The 23344-nt window shown below is 46.4% G+C and overlaps 2 protein-coding genes across 4 annotated transcripts in view; one reads left to right on the forward strand and one right to left on the reverse strand.

Annotated features, from left to right (window-relative positions):
• Window positions 1–1745: 1745 nt before the first annotated feature.
• Window positions 1746–7007, reverse strand: ZNF511 (zinc finger protein 511). Of its 2 annotated transcripts, none has more exons than XM_057412346.1 (7): window positions 6836–7007; window positions 6618–6691; window positions 5122–5323; window positions 4839–4963; window positions 4109–4291; window positions 2695–2766; window positions 1746–1982 (listed from the first exon to the last, which is right to left on the reverse strand). In XM_057412346.1, exons 1-6 carry the CDS (start codon window positions 6992–6994, stop codon window positions 2697–2699), a joined length of 813 nt encoding a protein of 270 aa, XP_057268329.1. In that variant the 5' UTR covers window positions 6995–7007; the 3' UTR covers window positions 1746–1982; window positions 2695–2696. The 2 variants fall into 2 exon arrangements, with proteins under 2 accessions (XP_057268329.1, XP_057268330.1); XM_057412347.1 differs by having other exon boundaries at window positions 2682–2766.
• The window catches only part of TUBGCP2 (tubulin gamma complex associated protein 2), a 33591-nt gene continuing 17251 nt past the window's right edge, over window positions 7005–23344 (forward strand). Inside the window, exons 1-12 of one of the 2 annotated variants that reach the window (XM_057412339.1) lie at window positions 7005–7082; window positions 9347–9510; window positions 11454–11582; window positions 11897–12073; window positions 14488–14647; window positions 15671–15878; window positions 16951–17150; window positions 18076–18265; window positions 19187–19332; window positions 19966–20146; window positions 22091–22271; window positions 22918–23090. In XM_057412339.1, the coding sequence (XP_057268322.1) occupies window positions 9361–9510; window positions 11454–11582; window positions 11897–12073; window positions 14488–14647; window positions 15671–15878; window positions 16951–17150; window positions 18076–18265; window positions 19187–19332; window positions 19966–20146; window positions 22091–22271; window positions 22918–23090 (1895 nt within the window). In that variant the 5' untranslated portion in view covers window positions 7005–7082; window positions 9347–9360. Of the gene's footprint in view, window positions 7083–9325; window positions 9511–11453; window positions 11583–11896; window positions 12074–14487; window positions 14648–15670; window positions 15879–16950; window positions 17151–18075; window positions 18266–19186; window positions 19333–19965; window positions 20147–22090; window positions 22272–22917; window positions 23091–23344 lie in introns of those variants that run through there. The other variant, XM_057412338.1, reaches the window with a different exon arrangement.

The raw sequence follows: 23344 nt of genomic DNA on the forward strand, positions 1-23344 counted from the left end.
CACTAAGGCGTAATTCAGCAGGGAGAGATCAACCAAGAGGAAATAAATCAATGAAGTACAAACCCGTGCCCTCAGCCCCAGAACAGGAGGGATTTATTTGACTCTGCAAATATCCATCACCATGAGAGGGCTGAACCTGCCGCCCCATCGCTGTTCAATCTCAGAGGGCAAAGTTCTGATGAGCTGGAAAATCTTGTGCTTGTCTATGGGTCAAGGCCAGGTTGGATGGGCTCTCACACCTGGTCTAGTAGAAGGTGACCCTGCCCCTGGCAGGGGGGTCGGACTGGATGGTTTTGTAAGGTCGCTTCCCACCCAAAGCACCCTATGAGCTAAGGTGCCTGGAGTCCATCTTCCTCCCTCCTGACACCTGCTGCTTGCAAGAGCCTGCTTGTGCTCTGAGGAGCCTTATTCCTGGAGGGCAGCCAGGCTCTGAGAATATCAGCTCTGAGGAGACTTCCAGCTGGTCCCTGCTTGCAGAGTGCATTTAGTCATGGGTCATTTATGGAGAGGTCAGAAACACGGCTGTTTGCTTTGCTGTCAAATATGGGGATGCACATGCACATGCCCATGCCCATGCTCTGGAAGAAACTGGTGACCCAGAAGAGTTACTGAGTCAGGAGCCCTGAGGCTGTAATTACAGTATTAATCTTTTACTTAAGCTCTGGGCCTGGAGTCTAGGAAAAGGGAAGAAAGGAATTTCCAGGTGGAAACTCAGGACCTAAACACATAAGGGGAAGTGGACTGGGCTGCTTCTGCATGATCTTTGTACCATCACAGGCCAAAGCATGCAGGCATTTCCTGTGATGTGATGCCTGCCTCCAATCTCCAGTTATTCCAGCTTGGGGAAAGAAGCCTCGTTAAGGGCTTGTAGTGCTGGAAGGTGATTTTTGGTCATTGCTGGTCACTGCTGATAGATGTCCTTGTGCAGACATGTGGCAGCAGCATCAGGGTGGTGGCCACAAAGGTGGTGACAGAGCCGGGTCTTCCCTGTCCTGCACCATGGACTGTCTCTGGGGGACCAGCAGCAGGAGAAGGTGAGGCTGGACCTCCTGGACAGCCAAAGACAGCTCTCTCTGGAGGCTGAGGAAGGATTAGGGCCAGACAAGCCGGGTGAGTTTTAAACACAGCAAAGCATTCTAAAACTGACAGGGAAATCTCTCCAAGCATCATTCCCTGCTCCTATTTGCAAGGATTTTGCAAAGCCCTTTTTATCCTTTGTTCCACCCAGAGAGGGGGGAGGGAAAAGAGCAATCACAGATCCTAAGCTTCTTGGATAAACATCACTCCTGCAACCTCCTGGTTTTTTTTTTTCTCTCCTTTATGGGCCATTTTAAAAGTGATACAGGACCAGAGACCTGGCTCTGTGTTTCCAATCAACCTTTTCCTCTGGCAGGATGAGATTAAAAAGGAAGGGAAAGACAAGAGGGAAAATAACCTCCATCTCAACCTGATTGTGGGGGTATCTGGAGCAAAGGGAGGTTCATTCTTCACATCTGACTCTGCCTGGGCTTCAAGACAGTTTAAATTCTCTACAGAGTTATTTTGTAAAAACTCCTTTTATTTATTCACCTTGCTGGAAGCCACTTCCATTTCAATTCCCTGTGGAAACAAGCTGCACGGCGCCAGAACACTTCTCCTGGCCCAAGCAAACCTTTCATATGCGTTCCAGAGCAAGTGTTAGGGAGCGGAGCAGCCTTCAGTGAGATGCAGGTCAGAATTAAGGACCAACGTCTCCCCCCCCCCTTTTCTGTCAGTGGCTCCAGCTCCTGTACAGTCATCAGGTTTTGTCTTGGAATTCCCTGAATCCATTTTTCCCCCAAAAGAAAAGAATCAAGAAGATAACCCTGTGTAGGGTCAGCTGCAGCAACCTATTTCCTCTCACCTCCACACTGCTGCAGGCCCACCAGCACTGTCTGCTGCAGTCTGAGACTCTCTGTGTGAGCTCAACCTGCCCCATGTCTCAAGGGCTGTGCTTGCTGGAGCTTTAAAAGGAAAAAGAGAAGAAAATGAAAGAACAAAATTAAAATGATGAATTGTTGTAATCTCCTTTGCTTTTCCTCTGGGTTTTATTTTGCTACCCCCCTGTGCAAGCCCAGCTGGCAGGGAAGTGTGACAACCTGCCCCAAGGCCATGGGAGGGAGCTGGGGGGGATGTCCAGCAGGAAGAGGGAAACTGTGTGTTTTGCTCTGTGTTACCCCTGCTGCATTTCTGATAGTGATTCCTATGGGATAGTGAAGCCTATGGGATCCCTGCAGCCGCCTGGAGTTTCAGACCAGCATTTGCGTTTCTGCAAGCTCAGGCAGTATGTGCCCATCTATCTACAGAGCCACTGCTGCCCAGAGCAGTCCTGGCACTGATGAGAGACAAAACCTCACAACACAGAGGCAGAATAATTTATCTGTAGTTGGATTTCAGAGGGGATCAGAAAAGAGAGTGCTGTGCCTCAGGAAGGGTCAGCTCTGAAATGCTGCCAAAGGGAGCTGGTATGGAGACAAAAAAGGGACTGTAGCAAAGCTCCTCTCAATGTGTATCCCACACTGCTGCTGCACAACCCCTGTTTTCACCCTTCTGCCTCCCCACTAGGGAGTGGGACCCTTGCACACTCTGCAAATGTCCCCACTTGGTCATGATGCCAATGTCTGCAGGCAGAAGCAGCCAGCGCCTGCTTGTCTTGTACAAACCTGCTGTATTGACCTTCAGACTTTTTTCCTTGGTCCTTTAAATCCTCGGGTAGCACCTTGTCCAAAGCAAATTGTGGATGGGATCCTGGAAAGGGAGGCATGCTGTAATACACATCAACACCCCATCTCTCACAGCATCACTAGGATGCTTTATGCCTTTTGTAGCAGTTCAAGCTGTCAGGATTGGGAAGAGGAAGGTACTGGAGAAGCAGGACACCTAAGCGTAATTCAAAGTGTAATTCAAATGCCGAAGTGTAATGCAAAAAATGGGTGAAATACTGGTCTGCTTTCCCGTTTATTTCTCACATTTATGTTCTCCCCTCTCTTAACAACAGGGTGTAAGGTGTTAAAAAATGCAATATGCCACTGGGCAGCATCAGTGGGGTTTTGTGGAAGCACATGACTGTGAAAAGCAGGAGAAGAAACAGCAGTAAAAGCATGGCCTTTCAGCAGCCAACTCTCCTTTTGACCTGCAGCATCACATCAAATTCAAGGGATGGTTTCTTTAGGGTTTATAAGCTGTTATGCTGGACAAGACAGTGAAGCTTAAAATGTCACCATGGTGGCTGCTCAGCACAGGAGTTTGTCAGGCAAACCATGACACAGAAAAGACCCTACTGGCAGTAGTGTGTGGTGAGCACTTTCAGACTCCATGACTCAGCAGAAAGCTCTGAAGCAGTAAAGCTCACCTCACTTTACACAAGCAGAACTGACAACAGGGAAAGGAAGAGGGAGCCACTGACAGAAGCAGGTTTCCCTGCATGGCACTCCAGCACAGTCATGGCACACCCCAGCAGGGGTATGGAACTGGATGATCTTAAGGTCCTTTCCAACCCATACCATTCTATGATTCTATGACTTCAGAAGTCAAGCCAGCATTAAGAAATTCAGTTTCAACCTTTTGCTAAGATTTTATGTTTAACACAAAACCAAAACGCAAACCACCAAACCCAGTAATCTGCTCTGGCTTTGCAAAACCTAAGACTCAGAGTAGGATGTTCACTTGTTCTGTGAGTGCCTTGTCCTGCACCTGCATGGGAGCACAGACAGCTGCAGTGAAACGCACCAGCTCAGCCCCGAGTCAGCCAGAATGGAAAAGTGTTAGAAATCACAAGACTCGTCGGAGTATTTTAGGACAGGGTTCTTGCCTTCACACCCACAGCATTCTGCTCTAGCCTGGGAAGAGATCACGGGTTGGCAGATTAACAGGACCCTACTGACACAGCTTTCACAGGGTACTCACACTTTGGCCTTCCTTACACTTTTTTAAAAATGGCTTTTAAAGCATACATGGAAATCTTACCTCTTTTATCCTCAACACAGAAATACCCTGACCTGCGCTGTGCTAAGCACTGCAAAACGCTATTAAGATGACTATGGTCTCAGTCCCAGAGGTTTTTTTGCCTGTGGAGGCCGACAGTACAGACCTGGATTTATAGAGGCGTTTCTCTGGCACTGAGGAGAAAGAACTGGCTGCAGGCTCAGGGATCTCCATGGTCTCACTGGGCGCTACTTCCATGGGATCCACTTGGAATTGCTCAGTCTCCACAATCATATCCATCGGCACACTGGCATCCTGCTTTGCGGGACTGCTCATGTGCTTGGGGCCACTGCGAAGAGAAAATATTACACATTTCCTCACTAGTTGTCATTTATTTCTTTGGGGCTTACAGGGTATTTAATGATGAAACAGGTCAAGACCAATCTGGGTGCACAAACCACCCGGAACAGCCAAAAGGGTGTTGGGGGGCTGTGTAATAGGTTTGTGTGAGTTTCTACTAAGTATTCAGGGTGGCTGCATTATAGCACACAGCTTTGTGTCCAGGTTCTTTTCTTCGGTCTATAAAGTGTAACTCACTCAATAGGCTTGAGATTTCCTACAAGAAACATGCACAAAGTGACAGAGAGATGCTGGGATATGCATTTACACTTGAAATGGCACAAAGGGAGCAGAGCCTGGAGCCACCCATGGAGGGAAAGAAGACACTTTTCAACATTAACATGAAGTAAAACATTGCCACATGAAAGTTTACCTGTTTCATTTCGGAACCTCTGAGAACATAAACTTGCTTCCTCTGCAAAGGGAGTGCCACAGCAGAGCAGCACATCACCTCTAACAGGTGAAAACTAGTTATGCTACTGCCGTTCTGCAGTTACCTTTTCACTTTCTTTGGTCTATCAAACCGAAAGTCAGCAGGATAAAGATGAACAGTGATCAAGTGATCCTTTCTGTCCTTGCTGCTCTTGAACTTCTCTGCACAGCCTTCTACCAAGCACTTGTACTGAAAGGCAGGGGAACAGGGGAAAAGTAAAAATAAGTGGAAAAGGTCAGAAGTGTCAGCTGGGAACAAGGGTATCCTTCCCAAATGGTCATTCTTTAAGGGGGCCAGCCCGTAACGTGCACACCAACCCAGGCGAAAGGCTATGCACAGCGACTCACCATGTTTTGCTTCTCAGCCATTATCTGGAAGAGTGAGTCGTGCCACTCCAAGATGTGGATATCCAGGAGATGCCAAGATGGAAAGGAGCGCTTGCAGAAGGAGCACACGTTCCTGTGCAGCGTGTTGTAGTGGTGCTCGTAGCCTTCCAGTGTGTCAAAGACCTGGCAGCACCCAGGGATGTGGCAACTGAATTCTGATACTCTGCAGGGAAATCACAGCATCTGTACCTTAAATTAGAGCCTTAATTTAAGCTGCATATATCCCTTCAGTGACTATATTTGTTTGTGGCATTTTTTGTGAATAATACTTAAACACAAGGTGTAATGGAATGAAGATTATGATGGTACTTAGAAACTCTTTATTTGCTGTTATGGCTTAAGCATCATATATATTGTCATCCTGTGAAGAGGTCCGTCGATTAAGAATAAACCACAAGCAGGAATGTCAGAAACAAGCTGTTGGACTTGAAAGTGGATGAGAACTTTGTGCCAAGGCTGTAGGATAACCTCACACAAACCTCAACTGCCTCAATTTTATGTACAAGAGCAGGTTTTACAGCAAGATGACTAACCCCCAGGCTCAGCCTTCCTGACTGGGGCTGTCTGTACCACATGGCTCTCCCACTGTTTTTTACTTGGTGAATAATAACCTGCCACTTGAATCCTCTTGTTTAGCTAGGATCCCAATTTTCAGACATTACAGATGCCTTTCTGGTTATGGGAACTCTCAGTGAAATGCCATGGCATCCAACAAACATCTAGACAGCCAACAGAGGCAGTATCTAGACAGACAGCTGACTGCAGCATAAAATCCCAGGTGGGTTTGGGCTGGAAAGGAACTTAAAGCTCATCCAGTTCCAATCCTCTGTCATGGGCAGGGACACCTCACACCAGACCATGTCACCCAAGTCTCTGACCAACTTGAACACTGCCAGGGATGGGGCAGCCACAGCTTCTCTGGGCACCCTGTGCCAGCGTCTCAGCACCCTCACAGGGAAGACCTTCTGCCAAAGAGCTCATCTCAGTCTACCCTCTGGCAGGTTAAAGCCTTTCCCCCAGTCCTGTCCCTGGAGGCCCTTGTCCAAAGCCCCTCTCCAGGTTTCCTGTAGCCCCTTTAGGCACTGGGAGCTGCTCTAAAGTCTCCACACAGCTTCTCTTCCCCAGAATGAACAGCCCCCAAAAGGTCAAAGGAAGCTGTGGCTGCCCCATCGCTGGCAGTGTTCAAGACCAGGCTGGACACAGGGACTTGGAGCACCCCGCTCTAATGGAAGGTGTCCCTGCCCGTGGTAGGGGTTGGAACTGGATGAGCTTTAAGGTCCCCTCCAAACCAAATCAGTCTGGGATCTATGACTGTGTCCCCAAAGACCCAGTGTTTGCACTGGTACCCGTATAAGCCTGGCACCGGCACAACGCGAGTGGCTGAGGTCCACACCAACAGTGCTGCTCCCCAACGGGAGGCACAGACCAAGCAGCAGAGCTGCCGCCATCCCACTTACTTGGGCTTCTCCGCCACCTCGCCGAGGCTGGTGAGGACCCCCTGGAGGTAGAGGTGCCTGTGAACGTCCCCATCCTGGGAGAGGAAAGGAGAGGACAGGAGAGGAGAGGCGATGGACAGGCCCGCGGAGCCAGGCCTTCTCCACAGAGACAAGCGGGGCTCTGCGGGAGCGCGGCCGCTGCCTTCCGCACCGACAGGGCGCGGGGGGCAGCCGCTCACCTCGAAGAGCGGGTGGTGGGAGCCGAGCTGGAGCCGGCGGGGAGCGAACGTGAAGGGCGGCAGCGGCGGGACGGGAGCAGGGGACGGCTGCGGCGGGGCTGGCAACGGCAGCGACTCCTCCCGCAGGCGGCGGAGCAGCCCCGGCGGCAGCGACAACATCGCAGCCTCGGGCCGGGCGGAAGAGGCGCTGTGCGCAGGCGCGGGGTGCGCTTCCGGCCGGCGGTGGCGGGAGCTTCCCCGCGGGCAGGTAAGGCAGGTGCTGGGGTTCGTGTCGTGGTGGTGGTCGTGGTCGTCGTGGTGATCCCGGTCCCGGTCCCGGTCCCGGTCCCGCCTGGAGCCACCGCGGGGCCGGGGAAGCCGTGCCCGCCGCCCCGGGTAAACTGGGGCGGGATGGGCGGGAAGCAGCGGGTCCCACCGCAGCACCCGACTGGGTTCTGCGACCTGGCTCTGCCGCCGGCAGGGCCGGTGTCTCGGCTACAGCAGATCACTGGGGGCTGTGTCCGAGCATCCTCCCGGGGATGGGGAGCCCGCGTCGCTCCCGGATATGGGCTGTTTCCTTGGGCCCGGGCGGGGTTTCCTGTGCCTCGGACTCCCGGCCCGAGCAGAGTGCGGTGTCGGCGTCTCCGGGAGCCCTTAGGACAAGAGGAGGTACCGTTGGGGCCCGCTGAGCAAGGCCTGCGCCCCTGGCCTCGCCTCGGTTGTTACAGGGCAACCCGAGGGGGAACTGGAGGTTGTTACTGGTGCCGATGCTCCCTGCTGGGGCTGGTGACGTTTGATGTGTGCTTTGACGGGCAGGGTGATGGGAGGGATGGCTTTGGTCAAGATCATGCATCCCACAGCAGGATGCAGAAAGGGACTCTTCATCAGGGACTGTAGTGATAGGACAGGGGGTGATGGGTTCAGACTGAAACAGGGGAAGTTCAGACTGGGGATAAGGAAGAAGCTCTTCCCTGTGAGGCTGGTAAGGCCCTGGCACAGGGTGCCCAGAGAAGTGGTAAATGACCCATCCCTGTCAGTGTTCAAGGCCAGGCTGGGCAGAGCTTTGGGTGACATAGTCTAGTGGAAGGTGACCCTACCTGTGGCAGGGGATTGGAACGGGATGAGCTTTAAGGTCCTTTCCAACCCAAACTGATCTATGGTTCTATGAGGGGTTCATGGGCTGGGGGTTTGGGCTGGGGTTATGGTGACCACTCATGGGCACCTTGACAGGCTGAAGAAGTGAGCTCACAGAAACTGTAAGGAATTGGAAATAATGCAAAAGCTGAGTATTTGGGAACACAATCATAGATCCCAGACTAGTTTGTATTGGAAGGGAGCTTAAAGCTCATCCAATTCCAACCCCCTGCCATGGGCAGGGACACCTTCCACTAGAGCAGGGTGCTCCAAGCCCCGTCCAGCCTGGTCTTGAAGGAGCACATCTGCAAGAAGAAAGTGACCTGAAGGTCCTGGAGGCTGGTTCTCGCTGCTGCTAGCAAGGGCCAGTACATAAAGGAAAAGGAACACCTTGTTTGTGGCACCACATCCTAAATGCTCCAGTCTGGGCCCCTGTGAGAGACTTACGAAGTGGAGCAAGGCCAGGGAGGCCCTGGCCATGCAGGGTGGAGGCACAGGAGGAAAGGCTGCAGGAGCAGCCAGAGACAGGGAGGCAAAGGGGGATCCAATGGCATCTCCTGCTGCCCAAAGGGATCCTGGAGATGCTAGGGCCAGAGGGGCACAGGCAAGAGCCCCAGAGGCCCTGGCCAAGCTGCAGCAGAGGAAACACCAGTTGGAAAAGGTGTTTCCATGTGAGGATAAGGGCCCCAAGTGGTGTGGGAATCTGGATCTTTAGAGACATTTAAGCTTGGACTGGAGAAAGCCCTTCACAGCATGTAATTTGATGCAGTTTTGTTTGGAGACTTGCACTGGGCCTTGCAGAGATCTTTTCCAGCCTAAATGATTCAATGATTTTGGCAAATGTTTTTCCATGTGCTTGGTATTCTGCATCTGTACAGGTGTTACATTAGACTCTGTACTTGCACGGTGCCTCAGACAGACTCTTAGTTCTGCAGACAGTATTTCAATAAATGTGCAGAATTTGGTGCTTGTCTCTTGACAAAATGCGCAAGAATATAAATATGGAGACCCCTAAACATGGAAAAACTGCATTTGAATGACTTCAGAAGCAGCAGCATGGGCAGGCTGATAGACCCAGCAGTTCCAGCTGTGTCTGCGGTCTGTCAGTACAGAAACCAGCACTTCTTTATGATGATTCAGTGACTTCTCCACCAGATTGAAAAATCCTCTGCTGGCTCCCCTCTGTTATCACTGGGGTTTGTACCAGTATAGTTAAATCAGGCATGGTAACAGGTACCTCTCCTTTGTCTGCACAAATTGCAAGCAAAATGTATTTCTTTGTGCCAGTCAGACCTTGTAGCAGCTCATAATGTAGCCAGGAAACATTCAGGGTATATTTTCATTTGCAGCAGCAAAATAACTTGGCACCTTTGTTTCTGTGTCCCATGTTGCTCGTAGCCTCAAGTGGGAGTATGAGCGAGTTCCGCATTCACCATGATGTCAATGAGTTGCTCAGCCTGCTGCATGTTCATGGAGGGGAAGGAGCTGAAGTCTACATTGATCTTCTGCAGAAGAATCGAACACCATATGTTACCACAGCTGTCTCTGCACACAGCGTGAAGGTAAGTGTTGGTGCACAGCCAGCATGCATTTCAGACCTTACCAGTGGGACCCACCAGGGCAGTGGGACTCCTGAGACAGCATGTTTTCTTTGCAGTCCTTGATAGAGGTTCCATCAGCTCGGAAAGCACGTTCCTCCCTAAAGAGAGCTTCAAGATTAAGATTCCTCAGTGTGATTTCAGTCCAGCTGAGAGAGCTGGGCTGGTTCAGCCTGGAGAAGAGAAGGCTCCTTAAGGGGAGACCTTAGAGCAGCCCCAGTGCCTAAAGGGGCTGCAGGAAACCTGGAGAAGGGCTTTGAACAAGGGCCTGTAGGGACAGGACAAGGGGAATGGCTTTAACCTGCCAGAACAGAGGCGATTGAGATGAGCTCTTAGGCAGAAGCTCTTCCCTGTGAGGGTGCTGAGACGCTGGCACAGGGTGCCCAGAGAAGCTGTGGCTGCCCCATCCCTGGCAGTGTTCAAGGCCAGGATGGACACAGGGGCTTGGAGTAACCTGCTCTAGTGGAAGGTGTCCCTGCCTGTGAGCGTTAAGGTCCCTTCCAACCCAAACCAGTCTGTGATTTTATGGTGATTCTATGATTTCTCTTGGCCTGTGGTATGAGCTACCTTTTCCTTACTCTGCTTTCCTCTGAGGTAACTTGACCTCTGTGTTTGTGGAGCTGGACACATGTTGGGGGGTGGGTAATGGCCATGCCAAGTTATTTGTAGAATAATGGTGAAATCATGTTGGCAAGGGTATAAAAAAAGGAATCTGATCTGGAGTCTCAATTTGGGGTATAAAGTAGAAAGATTAGATCAGGAAAAAGGTAAAATCCTTGCGTATTGGAGGGATGGGTGGGAGAACATAGGGAGTGTTAGAACTGAGATGGGGCCGGAAGTTTAAAGAAATAGCTTATTTTGTGCCTATGATGGCTGTTTCAAATTTTAGAGGGGTTGTCCTTTGGAGGAATCAAATAAATGAGAAAGAGTAACTGTATGAAGTGTGCTGATATGGACAATACCTGACTTCTGAATATCTCCAAGTATTAGGGATTGAAACCTGATATTCTCATGACCAGGTATACTTCCGTGGCCGTAATATTGCTTTTCATTGTTGTTTTTAAAAGCAATCCATCAGTCAAGCTCCGAGTTGCTAATTTTGTCTGGAAGTTCAGCTCTTTGTAGCCTGAACTGCCTGTTTTCTCTAATTCCAGTCTCGTGCATCATTTACACTGACAGTTTATAGACTTGTCAAAAGATTGAAGTAGGAGACACAGACAGAGACCTGCAGTCTAACCCATTATTCCCAGCAGGGCCAGCATCACAGCTACAGCAGACTGCTTAGCTGCATTTTGAAGATCTCTGGGAGACTCCTCCATCTCTGGCCATGTCCCAGCATCACCACTCTCTCCAGAAAGGACTCTTTCCCTAGGGTCAGCTGTGATTTTCTGTGTCACAGCTTGTGGCAGTGCCTGTGATGCTTTTGCTATGCCCCTTAGAGCAGGGTCTGTAACCCTTTTGGGCAACAGGCAGTACACCCCACTATCTCTATGGCTCTGCACTGGGCTCAGTCTGGTTGATATCTCTCTTGCTAGGGGGGGCCTCCAAAGTGGATCCAGTGGCTTCATCAATGCCAAATTCCTTAAACCCGCTGATACAAAATTATATTGCTTCAGACTGAGCATGTGCAAAGTGAGCCCTGCTGCAGTTCTTGTGCTTACCTTCATTGTTTCTCTTCTGCAGTCCCTTCTCTATCACCTGAAGTCCCAGGACTCCCACTCTCCTCCAGCATAACTATTAGCAGGAAACCAGTGCTGCAGCATTCAGTCGAAAATCCATTCCCTGGAGTACTTTGGTGGCAACCCCAGCCTGCACCTCATTGTCTTCCTCCTTGCACAATGTTTCTGTCTTGAATGCTGAGCTAATCATGTACATTAAACATTTATTACTTATGTGGTGTTTTACAGGTAAAAATAGCAGAGTTCTCTCGAACTCCTGAGGATTTTTTAAAGAAGTACGATGAGCTGAAATCTAAAAATACAAGACATCTCGATTCTTTAGTTTATCTACTGTCAAAACTCACAGAAGACAAAGAGGTTTGTTTCTCCTTTAGAGCTGGATGTATTATAAGTATCCAACAGTATTAACAGTGCAATGGTTTTAAGTGCCACATGCTTTCTGATGATAATGGTCAGCATAGAAATCAATAGATAACCAGTTCTAGGTCTACTGAATTGTTAAAGCACTACTGACAGTTGCACTATTCTTGATATAAGCCACTGAGACATGGAAAACTGGGACAGAAAGAGCTGTAGTCTGATTTAGCACAGCCATCTTATGGTCATGTGTTTTTTGCTTTAGTGTGCTGACCAGCATTCACCATATCTTTTCTTTCTTCATGTATGTGCAGACACTCCAGTATTTGCAACAAAATGCTAAAGAAAGGGCAGAACTTGCAGCAAATGCAGCAACCAGTGGCAGCACAAATTTTTCCATCCCCTCATCTACTTCCAAGATATCTCTGCAGGAGCTTGAGGAGCTACGCAAGCAGCTGGGCAGTGTCACAGCCAACTCCAGTGTACAGCAGGTACTCTCTCTTCCCAAGCCTTGAGCACAAAATCTTTCCCTTCTGCTCTTACTTATAGCTGTGCTCTTCACTTTTATCATCTGGTGGAATTATAAATATTGCTATCTGTGCATATAACCTAAATTATCTCTCAAAATTTATTATCCAGCTTATATTAAATCCTTGAGCTGTTCTTAATAGAAGTGGCTTTATTCTATATGTCAGTTAAGTTGAGGCCGCGAGAGTTGTAACTGCTGGCAGTTAATGTAATTTCATTTTCCCATTTCAGACAACCACTTTAAGCTGTATTGATGTTTCATTTTCTGCCTGTGGCAGTGCTTGATCAGGAGCACTGTGAGGTGAGGCACTGGCACAGGATGTCCAGAGAAGCTGTGGCTGCCCCATCCCTGGCAGTGTTCAAGGCCAGGTTGCATGGGGCTTGGAGCAACCTGCTCTAGTGGAAGGTGTCCCTGCCTGTGGCAGGGGATTGGGACTAGATGAGCTTTAAGGTCCTTTCCAACCCAAACTATTCTCTTAGTCTGTGGTCTGATTTCATTTTGGCAATTGGAGACAGGAATTACTTCATGTCTCTGAATTTCCAAGGCGTAACTTTCATATAGTCCATCTCACTGAAATATCTCTATGCTATAGTATTGTCTTCTGTTCACCTGTGCTGTTGATACCTTATGTGCCTCTGATAGGTTGTGTGATCTCCCATACTTACCTCCATGCCTCAGAAGCTTTTGGACTTGGACACTTTCTTAGTTGCCCTCTCATAAGTGTGTATAGTTCATGGAGGTGGTGAGGCCCATGGTTTATTGGAGCTTTTATTCCAACTCATCCCTGCTATTTGGAAGGATGTAATGGTGGCTGCCCTTCTCCAAAGCAAAAGCTTGTTCATACAACCATGTTGTATAGAGCCAGTGCTAGAGAGAGATCTTCCATTCCAGGTCTTCTTTAATGATCTGGAGCTCAAGTTGATACAGAAAATGCACATCATATTTAAATCTTCTAGCCAGTGTCTGTGTGTCCAGTTTGTGACAGACAAGTAAACTACTATATACTACTTCAATAGAGGGGTATTTTCTCACTGTATAGGTTTAACATTTGTAAAGGAGTTCACGTTGTTTACCCATTTGAAAGGCTCAATCCTACACTGAGATCTGCTGTTTTATGTGAAGTTTAGTCATCTTTTGAGCAGCTGGCATCTTACTTGATGCTTCATCCTTTTCTCCTATGAAAGTCCTGTTTCTGTTAGGGGAGCAGAGGAAATTCAGATCCTTCTAGCAGATCTCACATACGTGGTATAAGTAGGAAGGTAGTGTTGCTTTGGGTTGCCTCTCTGACCTGGGGACATTGTCCTGGTGTTATGCCAGCAGTGATGCTGCAGCAAATATGCTCAAAACCAGAGCTGCTTGGAGGAGTGGTCCCACAGCTTGTTTGAATGCTTGTGATTGATGCTTGTTTGAAGGATTTCAAGACTGGGCAACTCTGAGAGTATGAAAGATGGCCAGGGCCAGCCACAGTGTGCATCAGCTACCTCTCGCATATAAGAATGCCATTCTCTAAGATGCAAAGCTCACACATATGTTTGCTTCCTGCCAAGTTCCTCTCTCTCTCTCTCTTCTGAGACCTGTGTGAGGGAAGTAAAATGACGCTGTGCGTATCCCATATCACATAGACGTTTGTGGAGTTTAAGAAGTAGCCATTCATAAGCATGTTGTCTGTGTTTGTACACCTGAGGCTCTAAATATTCATGTAGGCTGTGCATCTCAGAAGCCTCTCCAGCTGATAATGAATCTTACATTCCATTTACTTTAGTGTCAGAGGCCCAGAGCCAGGGATGGAATGTCTTTCAGTCTTTAGGAGCTCACTTCCTGCACTGACTCCTATTCAGAGTAAAAAAACTCCATCATTCTCTGACTATCTGTGGGTGGATTATCTGTATTGCATTTGGCACCTAGCTACTCAGTAGCCACTGTGCAGAAATGGAGTTTGGAGGTGTTCATTAGCCTGTCTGCAAGTGGTCCTTGAATCTGGTGTTACTGCTTACTGCTTCTGGAAGGCGCTTGCTGCCATTTGTGTGGTGCACTTTGTAAACTAGTAAGATGCCTGGTGGTTGTGCATGTTCCCACTCTGTTCTCCTATGTGTGTGCCCTAGCACCCAGGCTGGTGGGGAAGGGTGCTGAAAGGCATTATTTGATGAACCCTCCAACAATAAAAAGGCCAGGCCAACTGTTTAGAAAAACCACAGACTCCAATACACTAGGTGGTACTGGGAGACCACATCCTACAGTGTGCTAGTGAAGCATCAGCTATTCTACATTTTGTTCTCAAGTTACCAGTTTACAGTCAATTTCTGCTTGAAATTCAAGATCTTTTTGATTTCTGAAGATCTTTTTCCCCTTCTTTCTTTCTCTCTCTTTTTCCAACAGCCTCTTGAGCTTACACGAAAAATCCTTCGAGATAAGCAGAACAAGAAGAATTCTGGTCAGCCCATTCCAGTGTTTCCATCCTGGGTGTATGAGAGACCTGCACTTATTGGTGACTTCTTAATTGGCACCAGTTTAAGCACTGACACAACAGTACCTATAGGTATGTGACACACAGGAAAAATGGCATTAACTTTTAGTGTTTTGTGCTTGTTCAGAAGTGCCATTCAGACTTTGTCACGCTTGGGATGAAAGCAGAACTGCTTCTTGCACTCTGCAGATGAAGAGCAGGTTTCAAACAAATCCCAAACTTAATTTGTTCACAGTGTTTCTCCTGTTCTGAATTCCAGCCCCACTGTTGATCCATGGGGTCTAGTCTGTTTGGAGTTTCACAGTCCTTTTTCTCTCTTGAATTTATGAGCCTTTATGAGCCTTCATGACCTCGTACTGTAGGAGTATCACACCTGCATTCAGCTGAAAGATGTGTACTAATATCTGACAAGGGGAGCATTCATCAATCCATCCAGGTCAATATCCTCTCCACTAAGACTATAACAACCTCTCCAGTTTGCTGTCTCCTCACCGGAGTAGCAGGGGACTAATCTCCCCCTGTTGTATTCTAGCTTTAAGGCTGAGCTGTGTATCATTTCTTACTGACTTAATTGTATTTTGGGCTGAGTCCTTTATGCTTCCTGCAGGGTTGACTTAACCATTCAATTTGCAGCTTTTGCACATTTCTTTGTGTCTGTATTTGAACTGTTTTCTTGATATTTGAGTATTTCAGTGGAGGTAAGGTAGGGGGAGTTGTTGACAAGATCAGAGTTCCTTGAGTCCACTATAGCTGAGCCCTTCTGGGTGGAAGCATCAGCAGCACAGGCTTTGGGTGATGTTCTCTTGGCCACAGATGTCGGATGTATAGCCCTGTCTACTTGATGTGTTTTGGGTATAAATGAGTAAAAGATTCTGTTTTCCTGGAAAGAAAAGTGGATGATTTTGGAGTTGAGCCTCACTCAGTCATTTCTATGTAGATTTAGCTTTTCATGATCTTCCTTTGTTCTGTTTGAATGGTAGTATGTTTTCCTTTCAAGCTTCAGGTACTACACCAAAATGATGTGAATGGTCAATGAGGCAGTATTATGACATGTTCTGATTTTGTTCCTTTTTTTTGTCTTGTATTTGAAAACAGGTACTTTGCCATTAGCTTCCCAAGAATCCATGATTGTGGAGGACTTGCTGTACGTTCTGATTGGTGTGGATGGAAGATACATCACGGCACAGCCTCTCGTAGGCAGGCAGAACCGAGCATTTTCAGTCGATCCAAACTTGGACTTGTCCATCAAAGAGCTGGTGACCAGGATTCTTCCTGTAGCAGCAAGTTACTCTGCTGTCACCAGGTACCTAGCTGACTTTTGTCAAAGGCAGATACTCTTCTTTGAGCGTCAGGTTATAGAATAGAGAATCTCTCTTTGTGCAGATGTTAACTTCCAAGCCTCATTTAAACCTACAGGGATATAAAGTAAGAATTCAAGTTGCTTTGAATTGGTTTTAGCTACATTTCTTTTTGCTGGGTTTCTCCTCTCTGCTGCCAGTTCAGTCTTTCATTCACCTCAGCTTTGCTTTGTCTAAACTTGATCTTGATAAATACAGGCAGAGTGCAAATAGGATATGTCTGCTTATTCTGGCTCATCCCTTCCCATTCTGCTATGAATTTACCATGTTTCCTGCTTTTTGCTTTCCTCTGGACATCCAGGACAGAGGCCACCTTTGTATGTGTGGTTCTGAGTAAGAGAATCTACTGCTGCCTAGCTTCTTGTAGCTACCTTAATTGTTAAAAGGTCTTACGATAAGGTGCACCTCACCAGCAGCAGATATTTGTTTTGTAGATATCTACATTTGATTCAAAGTCCCTAAAAGATCAGCAAAGAGAGAGAAGCATTTTTAGAATGTGATTCATCCAATCTCTTTTACACGTCTCCTTCCAGATGACTGTTCAGAAGTATCTGTCTCTCTCCACCAACATGTATAGACCCATCTAAATCTGGTCCGATGAATCCCTGCAGTGGCATGTGGTGTTAGAAGCTAGCAGCAGTGCTTTCCCCACGTGTCTGGGTGCACATAGCTTCCTTTTGAGATCTTTTCCTGTCCTCTAATCTGCTGCTTACGCAAAGAAAATCTCCTTGAAAACCCTGGCTCACACTTTCTACACAGTACTTTTCCAAACAGTTCTAGTTCTCCTACAGGGTGAGAGGAAACGTCTTCCTACAGCTTTCTGTACTAGGAAATGTGGTGATGGGAAGTAAGGAAGGGGGACACAAAGCAAACGTGGAACCCGAAACTCCAGCTGAAGACCGGTGCACTTTCCAACACACAGTCTACTTGTGTGCTTGTACACTGTCCTGAAGAGAAAACTTCTGAAAATGGTAGAAGGTGTTTTGACTAAAAGGGTTTCCATATTGCTTTTTGCAGGTTTATAGAGGAGAAGTCTTCCTTCGAGTACGGACAGGTAAATCATGCTCTAGCTGCTGCTATGCGGACTCTAATCAAGGAATACATGATATTAATTACGCAGCTGGAACACCTTCAGAGACAGGGACTTCTGTCACTGCAGAAACTCTGGTTTTATATCCAGCCCACAATGAGGACCCTGGAGATTCTTGCTTCGCTTGGTAAATTTCAGGAATACAGTCATTACATGTTAATGGGTGCATGACAGTTTCTGAAAGCTGTAGCTGCAGAACAGCAATACAGTCAGGGCGTGTGTCATTTTAATTTGATGTTATATTAAAGAAGAAAGTCAAGGGGAATTGTACTTGTCAGAGCATGGCTCTTCCTTGAGAGCGATGGGCTCTGGGGCATCTCCATGCATTTTACCTTCATAGTACATGCCTTTCGGACCAGTTGTTTCCACCACTGCTGTCTCTGCTCAGCTTCTTTCTAAATGCCCCTCCAGCTGTGTGTGGATGTAACCACAAACTGATTCAAACAGAAGAAACCCCTGGAAGCTCACAGCTACAGCAGGTTCCTCAGGGCCATGTCCAGGCAAGTCTGAACAGTCCTCAGCAATGGAGATCCCCCATTATGGGCCCTTTCCCATGACTTCACCACACTTTTTGTGAACATTTCTTTCTCTCTCTCCCATTGGAATTGCCCTACCTATATCCTGACGTTCGAGGTATCTGCAGTGTAACAGTTGAGAACAAAGTGCTTTGAGATCAGAGCAAGTCACTGAAAGTGTGTATTTCTTCCATTACCACCTGGAAGGTGGATCTCTGTACATCATGCCCTCAGCGTAGGAGGCTTTTGGACTTTAAGCCACCATGTTACCTTGTGTCTACCTGAGTTCAGTTCTCCTTCCCTGGAGGGTTGGTTTTCATTTGGGATTTTTTGTTTTAGGACATTTCAGGATGTAAGCTTTTGGTTGTATGGTGGAATGGCCTTTCATCGTCACAGCAGGGTTCTAGAGCTGACATGGAGGTCTGTGACTTAGGGTGGTCAGCTAATCAGGTGCTAACTTCATTACATTTAGGACCATAGATTGTGCAATTCATCTTTGTCAGCTTTGTGTTGTATATCTATATTTTTCAATTTTAGCTACTTCTGTGGATAAAGGAGAGTGTATGGGAGGATCTACCCTGAGCTTACTCCATGACAAGACTTTTAATTACACGGGGGACAGCCAGGCCCAGGAGCTGTGCCTGTATTTAACCAAGGCAGCCAGTGTACCTTATTTTGAAATTCTGGAGAAGTGGATCTATCGAGGCATCATCAATGATCCCTACAGGTAAGGGACAGTTAAGGAATGAAAATGAAAAGCAAAAGTTAGGAAATACTGCTCAGGTCTTTGGCTTTTACTTTCTTAGTGCACCCATCCCTCTGCCATGTAAAGTCTGCATAACATAAGGGCCTGGACCTTGCAGCAGTGAGTAGACAAGACAGCACTGCAAGGAAGGGGAGCTGCTGAAGCATGTTTAACTACATTTCCTACTTAATTCAGTGTGTATACAGTCAGAGACACTCTCACTTGCTTTGTTTTTCCAAATTCAAGGAAATTATATGCAAAAGTCAATAGCACAGCAGTTCAAGTATGCACTACGCTCAAATTCCACCTTACCATGCTTGTCCCCCTTTAAGTATTCTCCTCTCACATCCTCATCCTCTTCATGACAAGGGTGAGGCCTCTTCTCATGGGGCACAAATGTGATAATTTAGTGAATCTATATTCAATGTGGTCTAGTAATTTGCTAATCTGGTAGGAGCTGACAACACTGCCTGAAGTTTCTTGGCTTTTGTAGTCATTTGAAGCATTTTGCTGTGTTTAATAGATTATGCAGCATTTCTGTTTCCCACATTTTCAGAATCCTAAGAGGGGGCAAAACTCAAACTAGCTAAAATGAATGCCTTCCTGATTGTGAGAAGATAGGAAAAGGCCAGCTTCCTCACCTCTACACTGACAACCAAATCTTGTTTAGACTTCATTTGTAAACTCTATAAAATTTTGTTTCTGTCGTCACTGACTGCAGATTAGCAGTCACTGCATAGTGCATCTCCTCTTAGTACAAATACAGACTAATTTCAGTTCTTAACTGGAATGTATTTTCCTGAGACCTTATTTCTGATAGCTCGTGTTACCAGTTTACAGGTCAAAAAAAGTAATCCTCACTGTACCACTCCCTGCTTCTAAACATCTGCTTTAACTGTTCAGTGAGTTCATGGTGGAGGAACATGAGCTGCAGAAGGAGAAGATTCAGGAGGACTATAATGACAAGTATTGGGATCAAAGATACACTGTTGTTCAGCAACAGATTCCTTCGTTCTTGCAGAAAATGGCTGACAAAATACTAAGCACAGGTAGGTAAAGATAAGCTTCTGATGTAAGAGGAATCTTGAGACAAGCATTACCATTTTTTGTGTAAGGATGCATGTCATTGTGTTTTGTCAGTTTATGGGGTTTTCTGTCCAAACTTTTCAGAGGAACAGAAGAACCAGACTGTAAAAGAATCCCAGTGCCTGTAAGTAAAACACGTGGGAAGGAGTCCAGCAGCAGCAGGAGCTTTCCTACTGCTCTGTTTCATGGGTACAGCTAGCTAGAGGGAGCTAGACAACTGAGGTTTGAATATGCTGAGTTTTAAGTTGGGTGTTTAAATGCACCTGATGGCTACCATTGCTCTCTTTCCTAAGTACAAACCCCTCTAAAAGTTACTTCGTAAGTGCAGCACCAGATTTTGAAGGTTTCTGGCTATCTGCAAAGATATTTTGCCACCACTGGAAGATAAACCCATTTCTAGATGTCTCCTTAAATGTGATACTAGGTCCCTAATTTAAAATTCTGTATTATATTTTGAGAGCTGTCTAAATCCTTTCCAGCTTTTGGTAGAATGTAGTGCAAACATCTCATAGCGTATCTTCCTCTTGAAGATAGTGGTTTGAAAGTTGGATGTTCAGTAGGTGTGAATATGGGTCATTCTTTCTTCTTGCTTCTAGGGAAATACTTAAATGTTGTGCGAGAATGTGGCCGTGATGTTACCTGCCCTGTGGCGAAAGAGGTCATCTATACGTTAAAAGAGCGAGCATATGTGGAGCAAATAGAAAAAGCATATAACTATGCTAGCAAAGTTCTTCTGGATTTCCTGATGGAGGAGAAAGAGCTGGTGACTCACCTAAGGTTTGATTCATTTTACTAAATGCATGTTAAATACATTGGTTCTGAGAGTGAACATAAGTTTTTGAAGTTAGCCTGCCTTTTCTTGGGTTATTAATGTGTTGTCTCTATTTCCATTAGAAGGGATGACCTGAAAAAGTAAGATTTGGGTTTTTTCCTGAATTAAAACAGAAAGAGAAGAGTAAAATGATAGAAATTTCAGGTGAGAAGGGTATCTGGGCATCTCAAGTCCAAGTTCCTTCTAAGGCTGTTGCCAAAACTAGATCAATGAAGTTGTGGCTTTGCCTAGCCCAGTCCCAAAACCCACCCTCAGGTATGGATATCCTCTACCTCTCTCCTGACTTGTCCAATGGTTTGTCACTCCTACCTGGGAAAGGAGTTTCCTTTATCATCTGGTATATCAAGAAGAGTTTAATGTGAATAAGAAATAGTTGGATATTAAGCATCTCAGCAGGTAAGTGCCCTGGTTCGTTCAAACATAAGTAGTTGGAATAGAGTAAGTGTATTAGCCTAAGTTCCAGTACAGGGTTTTTCTAAACACTGTCCTTTTTTAAAGTTCATTTTTGTAAGCTGTATTTTGACTCTCATAATACATTCAGCTGATAGCAAATGCAGGTGCATTCTAGCATGCAAACTCCAGCTTCCTTGTGTGAATCAAGCTTTTAGTTTATTATCATCTTCAGAAAACAGTAAACCCAGAAATTCCTGGTTTCACAAAAGTTTGAGAGCTGTCTGAAACCTGCCAGTCATTAGAGATTCTTTCTTGTTGCTTTCTTGATCCTTGCTAATGACTGTCATCGCTCCAAGCCTTCTTTGCTTAATAGGACTGTTCAAGAGGCACTGGATTCTAAGTTCTGATGGCACATGTCCTCTGTTGGGCTCATCTATCGCAGTGTAGTGTCAGATTAACATGTTGCTTAGCCTGTCCAGCTGGGGTCAATGGCTGACCTCCTCATCGTTGAAACAGGGTCTTTGCTAGATCATTCAGCAGCTGTCCTATGTATAAATGATCTGCTAGGGTGCAAGTGCAGGGGCAGCTGGTTGAGGAGGAAGCTTCCAGTGTATGTTGAGCTTCCAGTGTATGTGTGAGCTTTGAGGGCTGAAGCGGGATGTTTGATTAAACCCCAGGGAACTGTGACAGATACAGCTTCTCTTCAGTTAAGCAGCAGTACTGATGCTCTCCACTGTCCCAGAAATGTTGGTTGGAAGGACCAACAACCTCAGCAGATCTGTAGTTCAACCTCCTGCTTGAAATGGGATTGTCACCAGCATTAGGTCAGGTTTTCATTTGGGTTTACACTGTAGGGTGTGTTGGTGGTGTAAGTATCTTTCTCCCCTACCTCTTGTTTCCTCAGTTAACCACTGACTTCCTCATGACTGGGAGAGTTTCCTTGGTTCAAAAGAGTAATGACGACCAGGTAAACAGTGGGGCTGAGCATCTCCCAATTGATAGTGATCAGGAGTCTGCAATCATCTTGTGTTAAGGATGTGCTGGCCCTAGTTTTGCTTTGAAAGCTGCAGTTACCAGTTACTCCTCTGAGATATCTCCAGGCTTCTGGCCCACTGCAGTTGATTCCCTGGCACCAAGTGAAAATTGAAGTTTATGCATCCTACTATAGCAGAAGTCAACACAAGTACCTGGAGTACTTAAAAAATCAGCACAGATGCTTGTTCATTCAGAGGAGTTCAGGACTCCGCTCTGAATTGACAACTGCCTCTTGAATGGATCTGCATGTATCCTAACTGAGGTGGCAGGGAGAAGGACACATGCATAAGACTAGTCTCCAGATTGGTTATTTGTGGCAATGTGTTCTCCATGAAGAGGAACATTTTGTGATCAAACCCAGCAGGCTGGCTGAATTGATTGCTTTTGTCCCTTTAGGTTTAATATGGATTAACTTGGACTTTTATAAACATAATCAATTGTCCCTTCATTTTCTTGAGCAGATCTATAAAACACTATTTCCTGATGGATCAAGGGGACTTTTTTGTTCACTTCATGGATCTCACAGAAGAGGAACTCAAGAAGCCTGTAGATGACATCATAACCACAAGGCTAGAGGCTCTGCTTGAATTAGCCCTGCGAATGAGCACAGCCAACACAGATCCTTTCAAGGATGATTTAAAGGTAAGCCGAAGGTAATTGCATTTGAGAAGAAGGCTTGCCATGATTTGGGAAGACCTGTGTACCTCTAAGAACCTGCTGAATGTACAGTGAAGGAAAAGAGAATTGATGGCTGTCATTTTGTAGACTTTCTCTGGGTTAAGTCCTATTTCATCCAGATTATCAACAGGAAGCACCTCCCCTGGCTGTATTTTCTTGCTGGTTTCTTGAACATGGAGAAGGTGCTTTTGGGTGGCCCCAGGATGAGGTGTAAGCAGTGGTGTGTCTCTAATGCTTTGTCTCAGCTTGGGTACTCATGTTGGAGTACAAGAGAACACCCGATTAGAAGTCCTGCCTATTAATGACTGCATCTTTTACAGAAGCAGCACAGAGGCTGTGCCTGGGAAGTGTGAGATCTGGATAAAGAGGTTGAGAGCAAGGGAGAATGATCAGCGGAGCAGCATGTTCTATGCTGATTGTTAACTACTACAGCAACACTGCTCTGGTGTCTGCTGCTCCATTCCAGATCATACCATTTACTGTTGCTTCCTTGATTGGTCTGATGACTTGAGAACGACTCTGATAATTTGCACTTCTGCCACATGTCTGTTGCTGTGCAGTAGTTGTGAGTATCCTGTGGCTTCATTTTTTCCCTGCTCTTCCTTTATAGATTGACTTGATGCCCCATGACCTCATTACACAGCTCTTGAGAGTATTGGCTATAGAAACAAAACAAGAGAAGGCTATCATCAGTGCAGATCCCACAGAGCTCACTCTGAGTGGTTTGGAAGCATTTTCCTTTGACTACATTGTTAAGTGGCCTCTGTCCCTTATTATAAACAGGTAAGATACCAATCTGCTGAAGGAATAAAAGGCAAAAGCTTTTGAATGGGAGTGAAGCAAATTTCCACACAGCAAAATACTGGAAAGTCTGTATCTTTAAAGTGATGTCACAAGTTGCTGACTAGCAAGGAATGCTTTGGTGCTTGCTCCACTTGTAGACTATGGAATATGGATTGTGTCTTCAGTAGAACCCAACTAAGGCATGCTTGGAAAGTCAAACTTTGATTTCATATGGTGGGAAGAGAGCTCAAAGG

The sequence above is a fragment of the Pezoporus wallicus genome, unplaced genomic scaffold (genome assembly GCF_028554395.1).
Source record: "Pezoporus wallicus isolate ANWC-B61680 ecotype Strahan unplaced genomic scaffold, APGP_CSIRO_Pwel_v1 contig_6566, whole genome shotgun sequence".
In the NCBI taxonomy this organism is placed as follows: domain Eukaryota; kingdom Metazoa; phylum Chordata; class Aves; order Psittaciformes; family Psittacidae; genus Pezoporus; species Pezoporus wallicus.

Excerpts from the sequence above, each read along its gene's own strand:
- ZNF511 (XM_057412346.1), bottom strand. The coding sequence starts at position 6,994 with ATGTTGTCGCTGCCGCCGGGGCTGCTCCGCCGCCTGCGGGAGGAGTCG. Across the intron at positions 4,964-5,121 it reads TGGCTGAGAAGCAAAACATG|TACAAGTGCTTGGTAGAAGG; the intron begins GTGAGTCGCTGT and ends CCTGCCTTTCAG. Across the intron at positions 4,292-4,838 it reads AGACCAAAGAAAGTGAAAAG|TGGCCCCAAGCACATGAGCA; the intron begins GTAACTGCAGAA and ends TTCTCTTCGCAG.